At 55.0% G+C, this 21,326-nt stretch overlaps 3 protein-coding genes across 5 annotated transcripts; 1 reads left to right on the forward strand and 2 right to left on the reverse strand.

Annotated features, from left to right (window-relative positions):
• Positions 1-400: 400 nt before the first annotated feature.
• On the forward strand, positions 401-15,011 carry Pgap3 (post-GPI attachment to proteins phospholipase 3). Of its 2 annotated transcripts, XM_047547042.1 has the most exons (8): positions 401-655; positions 1,944-2,041; positions 3,236-3,388; positions 11,552-11,614; positions 12,188-12,249; positions 12,608-12,744; positions 12,990-13,194; positions 13,369-15,011. In XM_047547042.1, exons 1-8 carry the CDS (start codon positions 475-477, stop codon positions 13,430-13,432), a joined length of 963 nt encoding a protein of 320 aa, XP_047402998.1. In that variant the 5' UTR covers positions 401-474; the 3' UTR covers positions 13,433-15,011. The 2 variants fall into 2 exon arrangements, with proteins under 2 accessions (XP_047402998.1, XP_047402999.1); XM_047547043.1 differs by lacking the exons at positions 12,188-12,249; positions 12,608-12,744; positions 12,990-13,194; positions 13,369-15,011 and adding an exon at positions 11,940-12,180.
• Positions 15,012-15,593: 582 nt separating this feature from the next.
• On the reverse strand, positions 15,594-18,708 carry Pnmt (phenylethanolamine N-methyltransferase). Of its 2 annotated transcripts, XM_047547045.1 has the most exons (5): positions 18,584-18,708; positions 18,149-18,316; positions 17,371-17,573; positions 16,235-16,442; positions 15,594-16,120 (listed from the first exon to the last, which is right to left on the reverse strand). In XM_047547045.1, exons 3-5 carry the CDS (start codon positions 17,570-17,572, stop codon positions 15,673-15,675), a joined length of 858 nt encoding a protein of 285 aa, XP_047403001.1. In that variant the 5' UTR covers position 17,573; positions 18,149-18,316; positions 18,584-18,708; the 3' UTR covers positions 15,594-15,672. The 2 variants fall into 2 exon arrangements, with proteins under 2 accessions (XP_047403001.1, XP_047403000.1); XM_047547044.1 differs by lacking the exons at positions 18,149-18,316; positions 18,584-18,708 and adding an exon at positions 17,861-17,885.
• A 597-nt stretch (positions 18,709-19,305) lies between these two features.
• Positions 19,306-20,549, reverse strand: Tcap (titin-cap). The gene is made up of 2 exons (XM_047545814.1): positions 20,389-20,549; positions 19,306-20,159 (listed from the first exon to the last, which is right to left on the reverse strand). Exons 1-2 carry the CDS (start codon positions 20,496-20,498, stop codon positions 19,766-19,768), a joined length of 504 nt encoding a protein of 167 aa, XP_047401770.1. The 5' UTR covers positions 20,499-20,549; the 3' UTR covers positions 19,306-19,765.
• Between the last annotated feature and the right edge of the window lie 777 nt (positions 20,550-21,326).

Genomic DNA, 21,326 nt, shown 5'->3' on the forward strand with positions numbered 1-21,326 from the left:
GTTTTGGAAATGGATCCCGGACTGGAGGATGCAAAAGTAGAAGCAAGGAAACCCTCTGAGAGGCTACTGCAGTTGTCTCACCGACAAATTATGTCTTTAACCAAAGTGGTGCCAGAAGAGATGGAGAGAAGTAAGTAGACTGTGCCAGGTACATTTGGGAATTGAAATCCAACAGGACAGGTGACAAAAACAGCCCTACTTCAAACAAAAGAGCCCCTAGAGAAGAAGGAAAAAATTCACTTTCTTCTCCTGAACCCACCAGGTGTCCCCTTTCCCTTAACTTTCAACTCTATATATGGAAATGGCAGTGGAATGAGGGGCGGGGCAGGCGAGAAAAATCCGGGAACCTTTATTTAAAGTAGGTGGACGTCAGCGGAGAGTACAACGATGAACACAGGTACTTCCGGTTACTCCGGAAGGGGAGGCTTCATATGCTCCTGAGTTCCTCCCTCGGAGGCCAGCTAGAGTGACGGTATGGCGGGCCGAGCGGCGCGGCTAGTGCTGCTAGCCGGGGCAGCCGCGCTAGCAAGCGGCTCTCAGGGCGACCGCGAGCCGGTGTACCGCGACTGCGTGCTTCAGTGCGAGGAGCGGAACTGCTCAGGGAGCGCACTGAGGCACTTCCGCTCCCGCCAGCCAATCTACATGAGTCTGACAGGTAAGCCCCGCCCACTAGAAACCCCGCCCATTTGGCTGTGGCCCCGCCCATTTCACCCTAGGTGCTCTGCAATCTCTGACTCTTGGTTTCCCCTCAAGGTTCCCTGTGAGTGTGAGTAACTCCAGGGTTATGGGGGTCTCAGCAGCTGTCTGACTTTCCCAGAAGCTTTTACTTTCTATTTAGTCAGTCATGCCGGTTACTTATTAAGTACTTTTTGCATACAAGGCCCTGGATTGACACAGTAATCAGAACAGGGTCTTTTACCTTGGGAGCTTATTAAGTACATCCTACATACAAGGCCCTGGATTGACACAGTAATCAGACAAGGGTCTTTTACGTTGGGAGCTTTCAGTCCCCACGGAGGACAGTAGCCTTCCCAAACAAAGAATGATTTGAGTCCTAAAGGACCTTTAGATTAAGCACTAGATGCATTTGGGAGAGGAAGGAAGAAATTCTGACGCTGATGGGGTGGGGCAGGGATCATTTGGGAATATTTGTGAAGGAGGGTCTTCCAGATAGTTAACCTTAAATTTGGACCCGTGACCATATTGGGCAAGGAACCAACAAACTGAGTATCTACCGTGTGACAGGTGTCACAATAGGTCAGTTAACTTTCACCACAACCCTTTGAGGTAGTTTCTCTATCTTAGATGGGGAAGTTAAATACCCTGCCTGAGGTCATATAGGTGGTAAATATTTACTAGTTTGACCACAAGCTTGCCCTCTTTTCTACTCCTTTCTGTTCCAGACAGAGGGACTAGAGAAAGTGGAGGGCCTGGGCAGACCTGGGCACACCTAGCAGCTTGGTTTACCCAGGGACCAAGGAACATGAAAAGGAATAGTGGTGGTGAAGGTGGAAAGGTGATTTAGAACCTCAAAAGTCAGGGTGAAGGATTTGGGTTCATTTTCATAGCAGGGACAAGACAGCAAGGACTTTTCCTGGTAAGTAAAAGTAAATCCTGTGTTCAGGTAGAACAAACATAAACCCAGTTCTCCATAGATAAGGCTATCAGATGCCAACATCTCCATCTTGGACCAAAGGAGATGAAACATCTGTATTTGCTCACTACATATCTACCCCTAAAATATAGTTACATATATACATATCCCTGGCCATTGAGTCCACTATCTCTCTTCTGTCCAAGTGGGAAGCTAGAATTTTGAGATTTCTTCTGGTTCTCTCCAACTTGCACACTCCCTTGGCCTGCATTTGTGCTTGGACTACATTCACGACCCCTCTGTGCCTCTCTCAGCTGGAGAGTACACAGGCCAAATTTGTCTATTTCAGGCTGGACTTGTCGTGACGACTGTAAGTATGAGTGTATGTGGGTCACTGTTGACCTGTACCTCCAGGAAGGTCACAGAGTGCCTCAGTTCCATGGCAAGGTGAGTCAGAGGGTAAGGGAAGAACATGGTGGTAGTATGGTGGGAGTTAGATGCCCTGCAGTTGGCCCACACTGTCCAAGCTATTTGAGGTATGGGGTGACAGATGTGTATTTAAGTCAGGTACCTGTTCTTCTCAGAATCTGCTGGTTTTCATATAATTTGATGATGTCCTGCTTCTAAATATGGAGTAATGAGTTCTGAGAAGCTTTGGAGTCTCCTCAGAGAGTGGTCCCGAACTTCCTGGGGTGCCCATCCTGCTTCAGCAACAAATTCCTTGACTTCTATGACATGTTTTCTGTTGCTTCTCCAATACATATCTGGATCAATAGTAATATCCCTCAGATTTCTCAGTGAGGCAGCTTTTCTTGTGCTTTTTGATCCAGTATTACCTTGTTCTAACTCATTGAAGTTAACAGAAACTGTTGTCCCCAGTTTGCCACAAAGTGAGCTGATGCTCAGAGTACTGGGTCATTAGCAGAGGAGGGATTGGGATTGGTTTCTGGAGTACTGGGTTAGTAGCAGAGGAGGGATTGGGACTGGTTTCTGGATGGCAGGTCTGTGCTGTTTCCACCATGCCATAAGCCATCTCCACTGCCCCACTGGTATTCCCAGAGACAGGGCTGACATGTTTTCCAGAATAGGGGATCCTGTTCTTAGCCAGGGACTGGAGAGAAGAATTGACCTGGAGAGAACCCGAGGCTTTGGCCAAAGTTCAGAACTGAGACCTATAGATGCAGCATGTTCAGAAAAGGTTGATTGAAGCCTGGTACAGTGGCACTTACCTGTAATCCCAGTGACTCAGGAGGCTGAGTCAGGAGAATTGCATGTACAAGGCCAGCCTCAGCAACTTAGTGAGAACCTGTCTCAAAAGTCCTGCTGAGGGCTGGGGATATAGCTCAGATGGTACAGTGCTTGCCTCAAAAGCACAAGACCCTAGGTTCAACCCCAGCACCGCAAAAAAAAAAAAAAAACCCACTGAGGTTGCACTTTGTGGTAAAGTGCCTATGGGTTTGATCCAGAATACCAAAAAAGATAAAAGAGAAAAGGGCTGGGGATATAGCTCAGCAGTAGTGCACTTACCTAGCATGTATGAGCCCTGAATTCCATCCCCAGAGCCTCCCCCCACAAATAAAAAGATTGGGCCTCTTAGGGGTTGCCTGTCCCTCAGGTCCCCTCCATCTGCTCCTTTTTCAGTGGCCTTTCTCCCGGTTCCTGTTCTTCCAAGAGCCAGCTTCTGCGATGGCCTCTTTCCTCAATGGCTTGGCCAGCCTGATGATGCTCTGTCGCTACCGCACTTCTGTGCCAGCCTCCTCTCCTATGTACCACACCTGTGTGGCCTTCGCCTGGGTAGGTAACCTGGCAGGATGCCTGCTGTGTGCTTCATCGAGGAAGGGGGAACTCTTAGATTCCCACTGACACCCAACCAGGCTTCCACCCAGCCAGCTTCTCCTCTGTTTCCAGGGCTGAAGTAGCAACTGTGGGCAGTCAGGCCTGGAGAGAAGACAGGGAGGGTGCTGAATCAAGCTTTACCTTTCTAGAACAGTCTAGAAGTTTGTTTGGGAAGTAAGGAGGAAAGAAACATTGTTATTGTTCTCAGAGGAAGCTACCAAAAGACCCAGTGGGGTAGTTTATAAGCACAGAAGTGAAATAGATAAAAGGCAGCAGACTGGGACCATGGGCTTTGGAAAGGTTCACTCTGGAGGACTTGGAGTGATCCCAATTCCAGCCCAGGCCTGTAGGCAGCAGCAGCTACAGCACTCTTTCTAGAGCTCAGCCTGTCTTAGTGTATCCCAGGGGAAGCCAAGGTGTGTGCCATCCAAGTACAAAAAGGCTGTCAGCCTCCTGGTGAGGCTGGTCTTTGAAGAACCAGTATCCAGGGGCTGGAATTGTGTGAAAAATGTGAACTAAAGCACAGACAGGAACTGTGACCATGTTGGGGAGGGGTGGAAAGTAAGAGATTGCAATGACTCTCTAGATCAGAGCCACCCTGCTAGACCTTAGGGCAAAAGTCCCCACTCACCTTCCTGCCATCAGAGCCACCACTCATTCACATATTTAGCTTGTACTATATGCCAGGCACTTTGTTGGGTGCTGGGGAATCCAGAAGTATATAAAAACAGATAGATTCCTGCCCTCTGGTACTAATCACACATTCTTACAGTCGAATGTAAAAGTACAGCTATGGAAAGGTGCAGTGGAAGCTGGGCATAGTGGTGCACGCCTGTAATCCCAGCTACTCGGGAGGCTGAAGCAAGAGCATCACAAGTTCAAGGCCAACCTGGGCAACTTAGCAAGACCTTATCTCAAAAGCAATGGGGATGTAGCTCAGTGGTAGAGTGCCCCTGGGTTCAGTCCCTATTATCAAAAAAGAAAAAAAGAAGGAAAAGATGCAGTGGAAGAGAGTTGCTGTAGGGTGTGTGAAGGGGCAGGACCAGTACAGGGCAGTCAGGAGAGGCTTCCCTGAGGAAGCGGCACGGTAGGTAAGATGGGAATGATGAGTGAAAGTTACCAGTACATTTGAACAGAAGACAGAATGTGCACAGGCAGGAGAGGATGAGGGTCGTTGGAGGGCCTGAAAGACAGGAGACCTGACAGATAGGAAGTCAGGAGGCATCTAGTGGAAGACAGGTGGGCAGGTGGGCAGTGGCCGAGCCAGTCCCTGGAGAGCCTAACACTTCAGATCTTAACTCTCAGTGTCAGGAAGCACCAAGAGAGTCTTATTCCATTTATTCATTCATTTAGTTTTGGTGTTGGGGATTGAAGTAAGGAGTGATTTACCACTGCGCCATAGCCCCAGCCCTTTTCATTTTTGTTTTTGTCTTGAGCCAGTCAGTGTCTCCCTAAATTACTAAAGCTGGCCTCAAACTTCTTTTTTTTTTTTTTTTTTTTTTTGTGGTGCTGGGGATTGAACCCAGGGCTTTGTGCTTGCAAGGCAAGCACTCTACCCACTGAGCTATATTCCCAGTCCCTAAAGAACTTGTTTTGTGGTGCTGGGGATCGAACCCAGGGCCTTGTGCTTGCAAGGCAAACACACTACCAACTGAGCTATCTCCCCAGCCCCTGCCTCAAACTTCTGATCCTCCTACCTCAGCCTCCCAAGTCCCTGGGCTTACAGATGTGCTCCACTGTGCCTGGCTTGCTGAGGGATTTTAAGTGAGGGTAGGGAGAGAAATGGTGTCAGAATAGCTTTGCCCTTTGGAAACCTTGTTTTGCCTGCTGTGTGGAGGACTGGTTGGAGGGCAGGGTGGGTGTTGGGGGCCGTGGTAGCATTAGCATATGCCCAGCCACTGGACTAGAGGGGTGTTCTGGGTCTTAGGCATTAAAGAGAAGTACATTTTATCTGTGTTTTGGAGATGACATTAAAACTTTTAAAAATTTTATTTAACAAACACACACATAGCTCTTACTATATGCCAGGCACCATTCTAGCCATTTTATAAATATTAACCGTATTAATCCAAAAAAAATTTTAAAGGTATAGATGCTATTATTATCCCCAGTTTGCAGATGAGGAAAGCAAGGACTGCAGAGGTTAAGGAGCCTGCACTAGGTCATGAGCCAGGGTGGGTCAGTGTCTCCTCCAGAGCCCGCACTCTCGCCTTCTTGGCTGCGGATCAGCCTGGGTAATGGTCAGGTGAGGAGAGGCAGGGAGCTGAGGTTGACTCTCTGCTGCTTCAGTGACAGAGGCTATTGAGTGTAGGCGAGGCCACAAAGGGGAACTGAGACAGTGAGAAAGAAGGGGTCTAGGGCAGAGTCCTGAGGAGCCCAGAACTTAATGGCTGGATAGAGGAGAATGAGCCAGCAAATGGAGAGAGGGGTGGCCAGAGGGACAGGTGGAAAACTTGGAGATTGTGGGCTTGGGGAGCCCCAGGACAAGACAGAAAGGAAAGAGTCGTCTTCTCTCCTGAATGGTGCTGGACAAACAGGTGAGAACTGAAGGGTACCCTGGATCTGGTGGCCTAAGGACCTGAGGATAGTGTGGGCATGGTGAGAAGTTCAGGCTGAGCCCAGGACTTGGGAGATGGGCAGGGAAAGAGGCTGTTAGACTTCTGGGAAGTGCTGGGCCTCCCTCATACTTCCTGGTCAACAAATATTAATAATAATCATTAAGGATCGTGGAGCCCAAGCCCTGTGTTCCATAAGCACTTCACACACATTTCCTTCTGTGGTCCTTGTAATGCACATAAGAGCTCTGAGTGACTCTGAGGCAGGAAGGGCGTGCCTGAGCGAACAGCTACCAAGTCAGTGGCAACGTTTAACCTCCAGCACTGTCTGACTGCAGGGCCTGAGGGCTCAGCCCCTCTCCTTGGTTGCCTCCATGTCCTGTGAAGAATGTTGGTTGAGCGCTCGCTGAGGGCAGAGGCCCCTGCCCCAGGGAGCTGAACATAGTGCGAGGTGCAGGTCCTGCCAGCCTTGGCGGCAGGACACAGGCTGAACCCAGGAGGCAGAGAGACCCCATCCTCTGTCTGAGGTACTGTGCAGGGAAGCCCAGGGAGGAGGTGAGGTGTCACTGGGAATTTGCAAGCCTGGCAGGGCTTAGACACAGGCATGCTGGGGGAGAGGAGACAGGATTCAGGCATTCCCAGCATTCCCAGCTAGGGGCTCAGGAATGACACATGGAACCTAGAAGGCAAGCTTGGGATGCGCAGCCTGGCTGCAGTGTGACTCTGTGAAGAGAACAGAGGGAGAAGAGGAGCAGAGAAGGCCAAATGCCTGGTGGGAGTAGGGATTTTGCTTTAGGCAAGAGCTTGGCATCAGCCCACATGGTTATGGGCATGAGTGAGACAGAGCCACCACTTCCCTGTGTGGTCCTGTCACAGGGAAGGGAATTTGGTCCTGGCCAAGAAAGTAGGAAACTGAGGAGGTCACACCTGTCCCCTCTGGGACTCTTCAGGGACACTGCTTATCTGGGCATCTTATCTGCACGCATCTCCCCTTTGCCTCTCTTTCTCTTGGAGGACAGGGGACAGCCCTGCTGGATGCTCTGAACAAAGCTCAGAGCCTGCGTGGTAGGGCCTCAGGTCGAAGGGCCTTCAGAGGGTCCCTGCCTTTCCCTGACTGACACATGCCAGAAACCAGTGGTCACGTCACATCTCAGGTCGTGATCTCCTTGTTTCTTGGGTCTTTCGTCTCAGTGGTATCAGCAGCTCAGCTTCCATCTCGGCAAGGGGTCACCCCTCCCAGGGATTCCTGCAGTCCGTTGTGACCAAGGACCCTTAGGGAAGGGCCCAGGGATGTTGAGGTTGGAGAGGGCACCCTATGGGACATGGGATTCTGGGTTGTGGGACCCCCCTCATGTCACCCCTTGGTCCTCAAGGGACACATCCGCAGAGCCCACACCTCCTTGATGACCTAGTTTGGATTTTATACTTGATCTTGAGTCTGTGTGTGTTTCTGCAGGAGGGAGGGATCCCAAGCCATTCAGAGGGCGTGACAGTGGACTTTGTCCTGGGCTGGGTCTTCTGGAGCGAGCAGGGCCCCTGATTTCTGTTGGCCGCAGGTGGGAAGGCCTCTCACCCACCCCAGGTTAGTCTTGGAGGAAGGGTGTCTCAGGCTTTTTCTCTGGGAGATAAGGAAACTCTTGTGCCAATGTTCAATCAGGGAGCCCCTGGGCTGGGGCTGAGGCTCAGTGGTAGAGCACTTGCCTCGCATGTGTGAGGCCCTGGTTTCGATCCTCAGCACCGCATAAAAATAAATAAATAAAATAAAGGTATTTTGTCCCTCTGCAACTAAAAAATATGTATATTTAAAAAAAGAGAAGGCAGCTCCTGCCTTTCCCTGTTGGCCTGTGTGTTGGCTGGGCAGCAACCAGGCAGAGCGGAGGAGCCCACCAAAGCTCTGTACACTGTGGCCCTTGGACTTCACAGAGCAGGGGGCCCTGGCTCTCTGCCAAACCCAGACAGGTAAACCAGTTCCTCATCCTTTCATCTAGTGGGGAAAGATCCCCACGAATAAGAGTGAAAGGAAGGATGGCAGGGAATCCAAACTGTCTCTGTTATTATGATTTATGGAGCTGGGGACTGATTGTCATATCTGTTGAAGAAACTACAAGAAAAGATAGGCTGAGGCTACAGCAGAATGATGGGTAGACTTCAGGAAGGACTTCCTGACCATCAGATAAGACAGGGAACAGAAAATCAAGGAATTCTTTTCAGGGATGGAGAAAGCCTCCATCTCTCAGGAGTGAGCTGGGACAGGCTTGTCTTGCCTGAGGCATGGAGCGAGACACTGTGGCCTCGGTGGTGGGGGCAGCAGGCATCATATTTAACATTCTACCTCCCCCACTTCTGAGACACCGAGCTATTTAAAGACTCACTTGTCCCCACCACTACGGTGTCAATGACAGCCCCGAGCACTGGGGCTTAGCACTGGGGTCGAATTCCTGACAGATCTGGCTCACTTGGCATCCAACCAGTTTCACGGCTGTGATATTTTTGTCTCAATTTTCTTATTTTCCAGCAGACTGAAACAGCCTCCTGCTCCCCCCACCAGCTTTTCCTGTCCCCTCATCCCCACCCACACTGGTTCCCTGTCCCTGGCCTCCCCCCTTTTCTCAGTGTTTGCACAGAGTTCTTGGTGCCTTGGGCCCAGCCATTGCCCTCTGCCCGTTACCCTGTCTGCCCACTCCCATCCCATTAGTGCCTGACCAAGAAGACTGAGTGCAGTGGTACATTTGCCTCTTGGGCTGTCCCTTCCACATCTCTCTGTCCCTTTTGCTTGTGTCTTGATTACAAACTCTGAAGAGAAACAGGATCTGTTGGGTCCATAGAGGTGGGATTATGGCTCAGGAGCAGGGAGCATGGGGCTCCTCCCATAACTGAGGCATCTACAATCTGGGACCCAGTGACCCTGGGGCCCCATCGTTTGACCTTGAACCTGGTGACTCTTGAGGAAAGGAGAGTGGGAAGTCAGGTGAAGGGAAGTTGTGGGGGTCAGCCATACATGATGCAGAACATGGACATCTAGGGAGCCCCCGTTTCTAAGCCTGTCTTACAGGTGAACAGGAGCTGTAGCTCAGTTACTTGTTCAAGAACACATAGGTAAGCTGGGCAGGACGCCGCACACCTGTCGTCCAGCTACCAGGGAAGACAAGGCAGGAGGGTCACTTGAGCCCAGGAGTTCGAGACCAGTCTGGGCAACATAGTGAGTCCCTATCCCAAAAAACAAAAACAGCACAGAACAAAACAAAACAAAAGAACACACAGTTATTTAGGGGCTGGAGCAGTACTTGAACTCAGGGTCTGTCTCATTGTAAAGACTCAGGACATTTCTGTCCCAGCCTGGACCTGCGGGGGTGAGCTAGCAGCAGGGGAGACCAACTTCTCAGCCTAGACCTCCTTAGCCTGGTGGGAGATTGAGAGGCAGATTTGTTCTCTTTAGACTTTGGGCTGTGGGAGAGCCGTGAGGGCTCCGTGCTGGTGCACAGGTAGAGAAAATAGCAACTAAGGCTTTACCCCATCCTGGACACCATGCTGTATGCTGTATATGTACCGGCATGCACCAAATCCTGATCAACACTGATATTGTTCCCATTTTACAGATGAGACAACTGAGGCACAGCAAGGCTAAATAACTTGCCCAAGGACACACAGAAAATGCAGAGCCAGGATTTGAGCCCTGGCAGTCTGGCTCTAGGGCCTGCATTGTTAAAGACACAACTTCCCAAGTCTGAGGGAAGGGTCAGAAGAGGAGCCCCCGTAATGGGACACTTCCCAGGGGAAAGGGGCCTTCTCAGGGGTGCAGAGTCCAGGCTTCAGGTGGGTCTCTGTAAGTGGAAGGCACCCTGGGGAGGCGGTTGGACAGGGGACCCAGCAGCCTTACCCTGTCTGTGAAGCCGAGGCCTGGCCTCACTTCCACCCCTGCTTTCGGTGTTGCAGCCGCCACTTAGCTCAGTCCTCTTGTCACCTCCCCCTTCCTGTCTTGGGTGACAAGGAGGCCTAGCTGGCTGCCAGTCCTTGCTGTCCTCCCCTCCTCCTTTCCACACTGGCTCCAAGGCCACTGTCCTCTCTAAGGATGTCCCTGTGCTTGGTCTGCATGTCTGCATGGGCCTTGTCTCCAGCCCGGGGTCGGCTCCTGTCCCCATGCTGACCATACACTTCACGGACTTGTTGGGGCAGTGTCCAAAGAAGCCACTAGGGGTAGCCTTACTTCCTAGCCTCCAGTCTGTGCCTTCATGACTGTCTGTGGGGCAGGGGCAGCAGCAGGGAGGAGCCTTGAGGCTGGTGGAAGGGGCAGAGTGGCCATCCTCAAAGGAGGAAGCCACTGCCCTCAGGGTGGGGAAGGACCCGGAGACCACTCAGGCCAGCTGATGATATGTCCCAGGGGAAATGCTGGGCTGAGGCGGGCAGGGCTTTTCTCCAGGGGAAAGGAGCAGGGGTTGGTTGCCTTGGGCCTTCGGCAGCCCGGCAGCGCAAGGCTGCCTGACTGGCTTTGCCACAGAGCCCGGCCGCCTCCACCCTTGCTCCCGCCACTCTCTCCCGCTCCCCAGGCCTGTCAGGGTGCTCATCCTGCCTCCCCCCCACCCTGCTGCAGGCCCACAGAGTCTTCTTTCCCTGCTCCCTCTGCCCTCTGCCTGGACAGTTGTCCTGGCACCCAAGTGGGCAGCTCTTGACCTTTTCTGTCTGCAGCAGGCCTGGCCCACCCTAGACACCCCTCCCCACCTCCAGGGCATGCCAGGCCTGGCCCCTGCTTTCTTCCTGGGACTGCCTGTCCCTGGCTTCCCTGCCTGCTATTTGTAGCTTCTCAGCCCACCCTTCCCTAAAGAAAGTGCCAGCAACAACTCCCAGAAGACCTGGGGCTCATTTACAAGATGGTTCTTACTCTCTCAATGCATTTAATTTCCAGGAAGAAGGCCTCAGATATTCCCCTGGGCCCTTGCCCACTACAGCCCCTTCATTCCTGCCCTGCTCCTCCCAGGTCTTAGGAGCAGCTCTAGTCTGGCAAGTCAGGCCGGCCCAGCCAGGAGAAAGCTGGGCTAGGTTGCCACTGGAGTCCTTGTCCTAGGACTGGGCCCCAGTGGGATCTGCTTGATCTCCCTCCCTTGCTTGCTTGTGGGACACACCCCAAGCTGGCTCAGGCCTCTCCACTCCACCCACCTCATTCCCGCCCCCAGAGACTGAGGTCACCAGCTCCCCTGGGCCCGGGTGGGGCTGTCATCACCTGGCAGTTGGGGGAGGAGGTGAGGCCCCTGGGGGCTGTTGTCTTAGCGATTGAGTAACCAAGGATCTTGGCTCTGCCAGAACTGGTTCCCAGGCCAGGCTAGAACCTGGGGAGGCTGCAGCGCCCCCCCCTCCTCCATGGCCTGAGGGGCTTAGGATGATGGGAAGTTGACCTGAGGGGACTGCCCTGGGCCTGGGTGAGGGACTCAGGTATGTCTGGGGTGGGGTGCTCCAGGGGCATGGGAAAGCACATTTCTTGCCCCCCAAAGCCCCTCCCTAAAGATGAGGTAGATGGGGGCCCTGGGGTCTCCCCAGCCTTGGAGCAGCATGTTCATTAACCTTCCATCTTCAGGTATCCCTCAATGCTTGGTTCTGGTCTACAGTCTTCCACACCAGGGACACCGACCTCACAGAGGTGAGAGCCCCCATCTTCCTGTCCTGCATGGGGCTGTCCCAGAGAGCCCAGGAGGGTAGCACAGCAGGGCTGTGCAGTACAGCTGCAACTCCGCTGGGGACCGTTTCCTCCTGGTACTGGGCATTCTAGTAATGCACCTGAGCTTCCAAACCTGGCAAGGTAGGTTTGATTTTTGGCTCTAACTGAGCCAAAGGCAGCTGAGCCTTGGGGAGGTGCAATCATTTGCTCAGGGTCACCCAGCCAGTAAAGGGGTGCAGTCAGGATAGCGCACCGCTAACGAACTCCAGGCAGCGGGACTCCCATGGTCTGCTCTCCTGTCCCACAGCCTAAGGCAGAGCCCTCTGCTGCTGGAGCTGCTGCTGAGCAGTTATAAACCATTGTAGGATGTGAGTGAAGGGTCAGTCTGTTCAGCTCAACAGCGAAACAGCAATAGGCAGAGAGCGGGAGAAGAGACCCTTCCGACTGCAAGGTCAAGCCTGTTCCTCCCTGCCTCCACCCCGTGGCTCCTCTGGGCCCTGCCCTCCACAAAGCTGTTCAGTCTCTTCAGCACTCATGAGCTTCCCTTGTCCCCAGAAAATGGACTACTTCTGTGCCTCCACCGTCATCCTCCACTCAGTCTATCTGTGCTGTGTCAGGTATGCCTGTATTGGTGGCTGCAGGGACAGACTCAGGGCCTGGGGTCAGAAAGGGTCACCCCACCCTCTCCCGGCGAGGGGTGCTACCCAGGGCCTTCTTTGGTCTCCCGCACGTCCCTGCTGACCTGGATGGGGGCTTCGCAGAGGACTGGGTGCTCTGGCTCTTCACAGGGAGCTGTAGCACTTGCCCAGGCCCCTGGGGGTCCGGGTGGAGGCCTGCCTCGCTGGCCTGTTTTGGTGGGGGAAAGGGCAGTGGCTTTAGTGAACCCACTGATGTTGGGGGAAGAGATACTTTAGGGAGTGCTGCTCTGGGGACAGGCCACCTGCCGCCACCTGAGCAACTTTGGGTGGTGGGCAGGACCGTGGGGTTGCAGTACCCAGCTGTGGCCAGCACCTTCCGGGCCCTCCTGCTGCTGCTGCTGACCGCACACGTCACCTACCTGAGCCTCGTGCACTTTGACTATGGCTACAACCTGGCGGCCAACGTGGCTATCGGTGAGGCAGAACTGAGGCATCGGGTTGGGCCATCTGTAGAACTTTGGGGTGGGCATGGAGGGTGACCCTTCTCTCCTCAAAGAGAAGGTTCTAGAGAGCCTTGCAGGGAATACGGGGAAGAATTTGAGGTGGGAGAGAGGGAAGGCTGGGAGGAGAGTCTGAGGAGGTCCCAGGGTCAGAGAGCATGGGAGGGGTGACCTGTGTGGGAGGCCCAGCGAGTGAGCTCTCCTGCCTGCGGCACCCAGGTCTGGTGAACGTGGTGTGGTGGCTGACCTGGTGCCTACAGAACCTCCGGAGGCTGCCACATGTGTGGAAGTGCATGGTGGTGGTCTTGCTGCTGCAGGGACTGTCCCTGCTGGAACTGCTCGACTTCCCGCCCTTCTTCTGGGTCCTGGACGCCCACGCCATCTGGCACATCAGCACCATTCCCGTTCACATCCTCTTTTTCAGGTCGGTGCCATCCCTTGCCCAGTGTTTGCCTTCTTTGTGCCTTTCCTTGGCGGCTCCTAGGAGACTGGGGACCCTGTGTACCCACTCGCCTCTCCCAGCTTGCCTGCACTCACCCCACTTGCCCAGAGAGCTGTAGGGCTGGGTGTCTTAGCGGGCTCCTCCCTTGGCCCACAGCTTCCTGGAAGATGACAGCCTGTACCTCCTGAAGGGATCGGAAGCCAAGTTCAAGCTGGACTGAAGACACTGGGAGCCATCTCCTCCCTTCCTGTCAGCTTCTCCTTCCCCCTCCCACCTTGAGATGATTTATTTTCTCCTTTTAGTTTCTTGAACTTGGACATGAGGCGTGTGGGCCCAGAATCATGTAGCTGCCCACCCTTTGCTGGTCTTCACAGGGCTTGGAGCCTGCCCTAGGGATGTCCTCAACCCAGCATCTGGGGTTGCAGAATGGGCAGCCACTCTGGTTCCTGGAGCTGAGCTGGGATAGAACTGTGTTCTTAGTTCTACCTGGAGGAAGACCCTTAGGGATACAATGGGATCCCCTTCTATTACTGGCACCCTGCTTCAGGGCACCACTAGGTGGCGCTGGAGCCCTGCTCTTTGGCTACCCGGTTTTAAGGCCAGTCTCATGCTCCTGGTTGGGATGCAGAGGGACCAAGCTGCTGGGATAGGGACTGGGGAGGGGTTTCACCCTGGCTTTTGCCCAAGCCAGACTCCCAGGAGGCCTCACCACTCTTCCTTTCTGGGCTGGGACTCCAGAGGGCCCAGGACAAGAATGCAATGCGGTTTTGGTTGGGAGCCTACATGTGAATGTGTAGGAGAGCATGGACCAGGCCAAGTACAGAGGGGACTGGGTGGTGAGCATGGTTCCATGTGTGTATGCAAGAGACAAAATGCATGTGCACAAGCTAGTGCACTCGGACCCAGGTGTGCAGTATACAGAGGGTTTGTGTGTGTTCAAGGGGCAGCTGGTGAGTGTGGGTTTGGAGAGTGTGCATAGACTGTAAGTGTACTTGTGGGTGTGTCTGAGATGGGTGTAGATGCAGGTAAATGTGCCAGAAAGGGGAATTTAGAGCAGGATGGGAATCAAGTCACCACCAATCACCTGCTCTGCCCACGGCCTAAGCCAAGATATGCACATGCTCAGAGTGAGGTCTGGGGGTCCAGGCTGTGTGCATGCCTGTCCAGTGCCCCCTTTGCCATCCCCCTCCAAACCTCACAGGGCCCCCGCATACTTAAGATCAGTACTAGCTCCTTGGGGCAGGGTGAAGAAGGAAAAGGGGACTCCCAGGGCCTTCTCCAGCCTCCCTGTCTCCTCACCTAGCATGTTGGGCCTCCCCTCCCCCGTTCCCTGCTCTAGCCCCTTTGCCACAGCCTGGACGTTGGGGGGTGCATCAAGCAATCTGGGGGCAAGGGGAGAGAACCTGTGGCTGAGTCTGGTTTCTGCCATCCCCAGAGGGACTCCTGTTCCACGGTGACCCCAGGAAGGCAGGGACCACACTATGCCTGTGTCCTGATAAAGGTGACTGCCTGGCATTTGCCAGCAGCCCTGTCTCTCTCCTGCCCCACAAGGATAGAGTATGCGGCTCCAGAAACTCCATCCCAAAGGCAGTCTGCAACTGAAGCAAGTATTCTGTATTTATGCTCTGTCCTGGCCCCTTTGTCCTCTTTAGAGGCAAGGGAGCTATGCTAGGACTGTAACCTCAGGAAATTAGGAGGCCCATGTGAGGTTCTTTTGATACTAAAATAAAGCAGGATGGTAGCAAGGAGCATGCTTAATAAACCAATTCCCCAGCCTCCCCTTTTCAGTTCATTTGTGTGCGTAGGGTAGGCTGGAAGGAAGGAGGAGACAGCTGGCTGGAGGTAGCAGACAGAGGTGGGATCTCTACCTAGACATTGGGGGTGGGAATGGCAGGGACCAGATGCGAGCCGGGCAGAACTTAAGTCCAGCCTTGGGGAGGGAGCTGGCACTGGTTTTTTCCCTCTCACTTCCCAGCCCTGGATTGTAATATAACCCCCCCACACACACACCCAACACCCTGCAATCTAATCTCCCTATTTTCAGCTTTGGGTCTGAACCAGGCTCCACTACTGCTTGTTACTTAACCTCTCTGAGCCTCACCTGGAAATAGGCTAACAGGACCCACCACTGAGTGACGTGACAGATATAAGTGCCCATCACAAGAGCCTGGCACACAACAGGTACCAAATGAGCTCCCCTGACCTAGGCCTTCCTTAGTTTGGAAAGAATGAGGAATACAGAAAGCTACCCTCACGGAACTTCTGGAAAAGAAGAAAGGCTAAGGTCAAAGTCTCCCACACCCCTATACTCAAAAGAGAACTCTGCACCCTCGTTGCCTCCCAGGAAAGCCACAGATGGTACTGACACTTGACTGCGGGGAATGATTTCTTTATTAGGTGCCATGTGGTAATAGGGAATCTGGTAGGTGAGGCCCATAGGGCTTTGGGCACACTGGATCCTCACACCTGCACCCCCACCTTCTTCTGGGCCCAGGCAAAGAAGATGCCCTTGACGTCGTCCACGCCTGTCTGGAGGTGGGCAGGCATGGTGTAGGTGCGGAGGTCCCGAACCTCATAGCCACTCAGCACCAGGGCCTCCCTCACTTCCTCCTCACGCACGGGCACCACTGCCAGCCGGGCCTCCCCAGCCAGGTACCATGACTCCTCCAAGGCCCCGATGAGGAGGAGGTGTCCCCCAGGCCTCAGGAGAGTGGTGATGTGGTCCAGGGCCCGCTGAAAGCTGGTAAGGTCTGGGCTCACAGCTTCCAGGCAGAAGGCAGAGACCAGGGCATCAGCAGGCAGAGGTGCCAGGCTGGCAATGCCCAGGGGCTGGGGTTGGTGCACATCAATGGGCAGGACCCGCTTCACCCTGGCTCGTAGCTGGTGCTCCTTCTCCTGCCAGGACTCACTGTTCAGGGGGCACGAGCAAGGCTCAGGACTGACCCACACTCAGTCCTCTGCTGCTCCCTTCCAGCCATTCCACGGGGAGCCCCTCTGCCCGGCCCCCACCTCCAGCCCTTACCCCTTGCCCTCGATGAGGCAGACGTGCTGGCTGTACATGCTCCAGTTGAACGCCCCCGGCTCCTCACGCAGCCAGAGCCCCAGCTCTTGGCGGTTGACCTCCAGGAAATCCGTCATGGTAATGTCTTCAAAATGGGCACAGGCACTGAGCAGCTGGTATATTGTGGGGCCTGAACCAATGTCAATGAGGGTGCGTCCAGACACCTCACCTGGGAGGGCAGTAGAGGAAAAAAGTCTAGGCACCCTCTGCTTTAAACAACCCTCTCTCACCTGCTTCTCCTTCCCTCTCCTGAGCTCTTCTGCCTGGGTAAGAGGGTCTCTGTGAAAGAAGCATTGCCTCTGCAGTTAGACTGAACAGGGCGGTCGTGGGTTCAAGCACTCACTGATTTACCTTGGAAAAGGAACTTGGCTTCTCTGAGACTCAGGTTCCATATTTAGAAACCTACATCCTCAGTGAGGATTACCAGGGGCAATCCTAAGGCACTGGCCTGGCTTTTCTCTCTCTCCAATCACTTCCTCTTTTTTTTTTTTTTTTTTTTTCTTTTTCTTCATACCAGGGGCTAAAACCAAGGGGTGCTTAACCACTGAGCCACATCCCGACCCTTTAAAAAAAATATTTAGAGACAGAGCCTCACTAAGTTGCTGAGGCTGGCTTTGAACTTGTGATCCTTCTGCCTCAGCCTCCCAAGCCCCTGGGATTACAGGCCTGCTCCAGGCATTTCCTCCATTTTTTTTTTTTTTCTGCATCTGCCTTCATCTCAATCTCTCTCCTATATTCCCCAACTGCCCTCTCAATTCTGAGCATTTTCACCCCCACCTTCTCTTTCCACCTCTCTTCTCTCCTGTAGCACTTCCCTTTCTCTTCTCTCCGCCCTTGTTAAAAAATAAAGAAAGAACGAGTTCTCACTATGCTGTCTAGTACTCCTGGGCAGGGTTCCTCCTGCCTCAGTCTCCCCAGTAACTAGGACTACAGGCATGGCCACAGCGCCTTGGTACCTCTTTCTCTTCTTGCACCTGTTACATATCTTCTTGGTCCCTATTTGGTGGTTCTCTTCCTCCCTCCTTCCCCTTTCCGTTTCCTGATGACATGTCCCCAGGACCTCAGTGTCCTGGGTGCCTCAGTGTCTCGGCACTCACCGGTGGCGAAGGTTTGCGCCAAGCAGCGCAGCTTCCAAGGCCCGACGCCGTCGGGGCTACTCAGGTCCCCTCGAGGGGGCGCATAGTTGTTGCGCAGGTAAGCTCCGGGCTCGAAGCGCTGGTAGGCGGAAGCGACCGCAGCCCTGCCTGGGTCCGAGTCCCGAGCCGCACCCGCAGCGTGGCTCCGGTCTGCTTGGCTCATGCTGCTGGTTTGAATTAGCCCCTGTCCCCACTGCCCGCCTTGTCCCCCACTGGTCTGGCGGCCCCTTTATCTACCGCCGGGCCCCCTCCCCAACCCCTCCGCTGCGGGGGCGGGGGCTGAACGATGAGTCGCCTGGGGCCTGCGCGCCCGGTGGTGGCCACCCCATCCATCTCAGTTAGTGTCGAAGCAGCAGACACGCCGGTGGTGTGGGGGCGACCGCTGGAACATCAGTTCCTGCCCCACCCTCGCTCCGCACTTGTTCCAGCAGCCCTCCACCCTTGGCCTCACCTGCCCGGGTCGCCGTGCTGCATCACGCACCCTATCTCAACTTCCGATCCCCTGCTCCACAGCCCCGTCTCCTCTCTTCCCCAGCTCCCTGCAGCCATTCACCCCTTTGCTCGGCATCCCATCCCTTCTCTTTTCTAAGGTTTGGATCAGCTTCTGCCCCCAGTCCCCACCTCTACCAAGGTCCCCTTCCTCTGGGACACCCCCTCTAATCCCCACCCTTTCCTTATTAATGTCACCCCTCCTCCAGGCCCCTATTCCACCCCTGTTCTCCAGCGCCCCTCCCCACACCTAGAAAGGACAGTCCGTTCCAGTCTCTGCCTCGGTTGCCCGGGGGCTCCAGAGTCAGGTTCTTTCCTTCCCGTCCGATGGCAGCAGCGATAGGGGAGGCGAGCGGGGCTAATGCACTTAGCAGGCGAAACAGTCGGGCCTCAGGGATCCCAGTTCCTTATCTGGGGGCTGCGAAGGGCGAAAGGTTCGGGATGTTCCCGCCACTTCCCGGGATACTGGACACCGGTGAGTGCCCTGACACGTGGAGCAGGCTCCCGGCCATCTGGCCACTAGGGGGCGCAGCCGGCATATTTAATTTCCTGTGGGTCTGGGGTCTGGGCCCCTCTCCCAGCCCACACTCTAGCTCCTTCTGGGATGCTGACCAGGCCAGGCCTGCAGGTTCTATTTGGTGCTACAGGTATCCGGTCGCAAAGATGCTACCGTCTTCCCTCCTACCTGGCAAGTGGGAAGCCATTCTGCCCTCAGCAGGTGCATGGTCTTTCTGATATGGGACTTCTCTGGATCAGTAAGGTGCCCTCTGCCCAGGGTAGGCTACTAGTCTCTGCCAAGATCAGTCCTTGGCCTCCCTTGATTCAGGCCTCTTCTGTGCCCCCTCCTTGTCCCAAGGGGTAAGTCTCCTTGTTGGGTCAGACAGCTGGGATAGGACATGAGTCATCACAACAGCTGCAGGGGTCACAGACAGGAACCCGACCCCTGTAACCCTCCCACACAGCCCACTCAGGCCAGAGAGGGTGGCACACCTGACCCCAGGCAGGATTGATTCTGTCTGAATTTGCAGTTGAGTGGCCTTGGGGTCACTGACCCCATCCACACCCTGAGGCACAGCCAAGGACAGTCCTGGTGCCAGCCCCTCCATATTCTCCATGAGATATCATTTAAACAAACCTGATGCCAGCTGGCGTGCTGGGCACTGCCCAGCGCCAGGGACTGAATTCAGAAGCCAGGACTGGGCAGTGGAGTTAGGGCACAGGAAGGGGACTGGACAGACTGCAGCCCTGTTTACAATTCTGCCCTGAACCCCACCCTCAAGTATGGGGTGTACCCACGGGCTTTACCATATTTAGTTCAGATGCAGGGCCGGTTCCCAGACAGAGGGTGTGAGGGGGGACATCAATGCGCTGACCCCAACAACCACAAGGAAAGAGATGAGACTGGAACATGGTTGAGCATTTATTGCGCGCTAACAGAGGGTGCTGGGGGTCCTGCCCTGCCTCTGCCCTCTTCACGTTCCCTCCCTGCAGTCTTCTCTGTCTCCTTCCCAGAGCATTCCAGATCACTTGCGCTTGTCCTAGTCCTCCTCTGAAGCTGAAACCTGGACCAGGGAACTGCTTCCAGGGACCTCTTGCCCTCACCAGCATCCTTTGTCCCTTTTCCTGGTGCTGAGGGTGCTAGACTGTGCTGGCGCCCAGCTCTCCACCCCTAGTGCCCACTGTCTTTGCTCCCCTCCCTTTGGGAACTCAGGGGACCCAGGCATCCAGGCCTCTGGCTCCCTCTTCCCACAGCCCCCAACTCTGGGCAAACTACAAAGCATCCGTGGCCAGCAGCTCCCCTCCATGGTCCTAGCCAGGAAGGGCCCAGTCCATGGTGGGCACAGTGGAGTCTGAGTCACAGTCCCTCTCAGCCTCTCTGTGCTTCCTGGGACATGGAGCGGGACAGGGTGCGGCGAAGGGTCCCAGGCTTGCTGACGGGCACCACAGGGGGCAGCTGCTTGGTGATCTCGGCCACGTCCTGGCGCTCCATGCACTGGCCACCCAGGGCTGTTTCCAGTGCCAGCAGCTCCCGAAGCTGCACTGGAGTTTCCTCGCGCTCCTCCTTGGCAGCCCCCACCTTGGTGGGGGTGAAGATGGGCAGCGGCAGCACCCGCTGGTAGGGCAGCTGGTACTCCTGCAGCCCGCGACCCAGGATGCCCATACGCATCACCAGCCAGGGGGAACGCTGCACCAGCGCCTGGCACTGCCCCTGCCGGTGGTAGGTCTCATGCCGCTGGGTATCCTCCTCATGCAGGGAGCAACTGGAAGCAGAGGGGAGGAACAGTGAGCTCCTGCGGGAGGCTGTGTAGGGGGCTCCCTGGGGCTGTCAGGACCTGGCGGCAGGAGGGGTGATACCACTCTACTCTTCCCAGTAGGCACTCTTCTTGCCCCACCCCCAGAAATTTCAGGGGTTTGTGCTTTGGCCTCATAGGGCTTGGGGAGGAGGCTTTGGGGGCGCAGAGGCAGGACTCCCCGCTGACCCACACTCACCCCTCCTCAGGTCGTGTGGACAGAGTCAGGTCCTTCCATTCAGCCCAGAAGGCCTCTCGGCGCTCGCGGTTCTCTTCAGACACCTGGCAGCACAGCTCTGAAGTGGCCATGATCACTTGTTGCTCCCTATGCACTGCCCTGCGCCTCCCAGGTCCTTTAAATAGTCTCCTTCTCCCCTTCTCTGGGGGCTATTTTTGGCCCCTCTGGCGTCAGATGCTATAAGCAGAGCCAAGGCTCACTGATGGGGGTGGGGGGCTCTGAGTCTAGGATGGGGTTGGGGCTTCTGGACTCCGGCTGCCCCCAGGTCAGAGGTCAGCTTGTGAAGGCAGCAAGGGGCTCCAGTGGGCACAGGGGTCTTCAGATCAGCACCTCCAAGCACCCGACACTCTGTGCACACTGTCTCAGACCAGGCACGTGCCCAGCCTCGTGCTACCTTGGCACTGCCCTCTGCCCCGCCCATTCCCCTTGCCCAGGGAGGACAGCACTTGTCTGTAAACAGCAGGAGACAGCAGGGACTGATGCCCCTCACGCTGTTCCAAGACTGCCAGGTCCCCCACCCCCACCTTCTCCTCTCCTGGGCTCAAGGGCACATCCTCAGCTGGGCCCCTCGACCAAAAGGAACAGTGCAACGTCCTCAGGCATCTGCACCGAAGGCCTGGTTCCCAACCACCGTATCATCAGTAGGGGTGGACACCCCCCACCTGGGCTCCTGCAGCATGAACCCGTCAGGGTTTTCCTTCCCTGTGGTCAGTGGCTAGAGAATGGTCGCCCTAGGCAGATCCAATCAGGGTGGAGAGGGCATGCAGCTGGGTGGCCCTCAGTTGTCACTGACACCCCATGTGAGGAGAAATGGGGTGAAGTGGGAACATAGGGGCGCTGATGAGGGGCAGGGAGAAGACCTGGCTCCTGTCCCAAGTCAGCCATAAATGGGCTGTGTG

The sequence above is a fragment of the Sciurus carolinensis genome, chromosome 3, assembly GCF_902686445.1.
Source record: "Sciurus carolinensis chromosome 3, mSciCar1.2, whole genome shotgun sequence".
Taxonomy (NCBI): Eukaryota; Metazoa; Chordata; class Mammalia; order Rodentia; family Sciuridae; genus Sciurus; species Sciurus carolinensis.

What these genes read in the sequence shown, in the direction of transcription:
- Pgap3 (XM_047547042.1), top strand. Translation starts at nt 475, where the DNA reads ATGGCGGGCCGAGCGGCGCGGCTAGTGCTGCTAGCCGGGGCAGCCGCG. An exon ending in GTCTATCTGTGCTGTGTCAG is followed by an intron (nt 12,250 to 12,607) that starts GTATGCCTGTAT and finishes GGTGGTGGGCAG; the next exon opens with GACCGTGGGGTTGCAGTACC. An exon ending in GTTCACATCCTCTTTTTCAG is followed by an intron (nt 13,195 to 13,368) that starts GTCGGTGCCATC and finishes CTTGGCCCACAG; the next exon opens with CTTCCTGGAAGATGACAGCC.
- Pnmt (XM_047547044.1), bottom strand. Translation starts at nt 17,883, where the DNA reads ATGCAGCACGGCGACCCGGGCAG. An exon ending in GGCGCAAACCTTCGCCACCG is followed by an intron (nt 16,443 to 17,370) that starts GTGAGTGCCGAG and finishes CTGCCCTCCCAG; the next exon opens with GTGAGGTGTCTGGACGCACC. An exon ending in TGCCTCATCGAGGGCAAGGG is followed by an intron (nt 16,121 to 16,234) that starts GTAAGGGCTGGA and finishes CCCCCTGAACAG; the next exon opens with TGAGTCCTGGCAGGAGAAGG.
- Tcap (XM_047545814.1), bottom strand. Translation starts at nt 20,498, where the DNA reads ATGGCCACTTCAGAGCTGTGCTGCCAGGTGTCTGAAGAGAACCGCGAG. An exon ending in TCCACACGACCTGAGGAGGG is followed by an intron (nt 20,160 to 20,388) that starts GTGAGTGTGGGT and finishes CTCTGCTTCCAG; the next exon opens with TTGCTCCCTGCATGAGGAGG.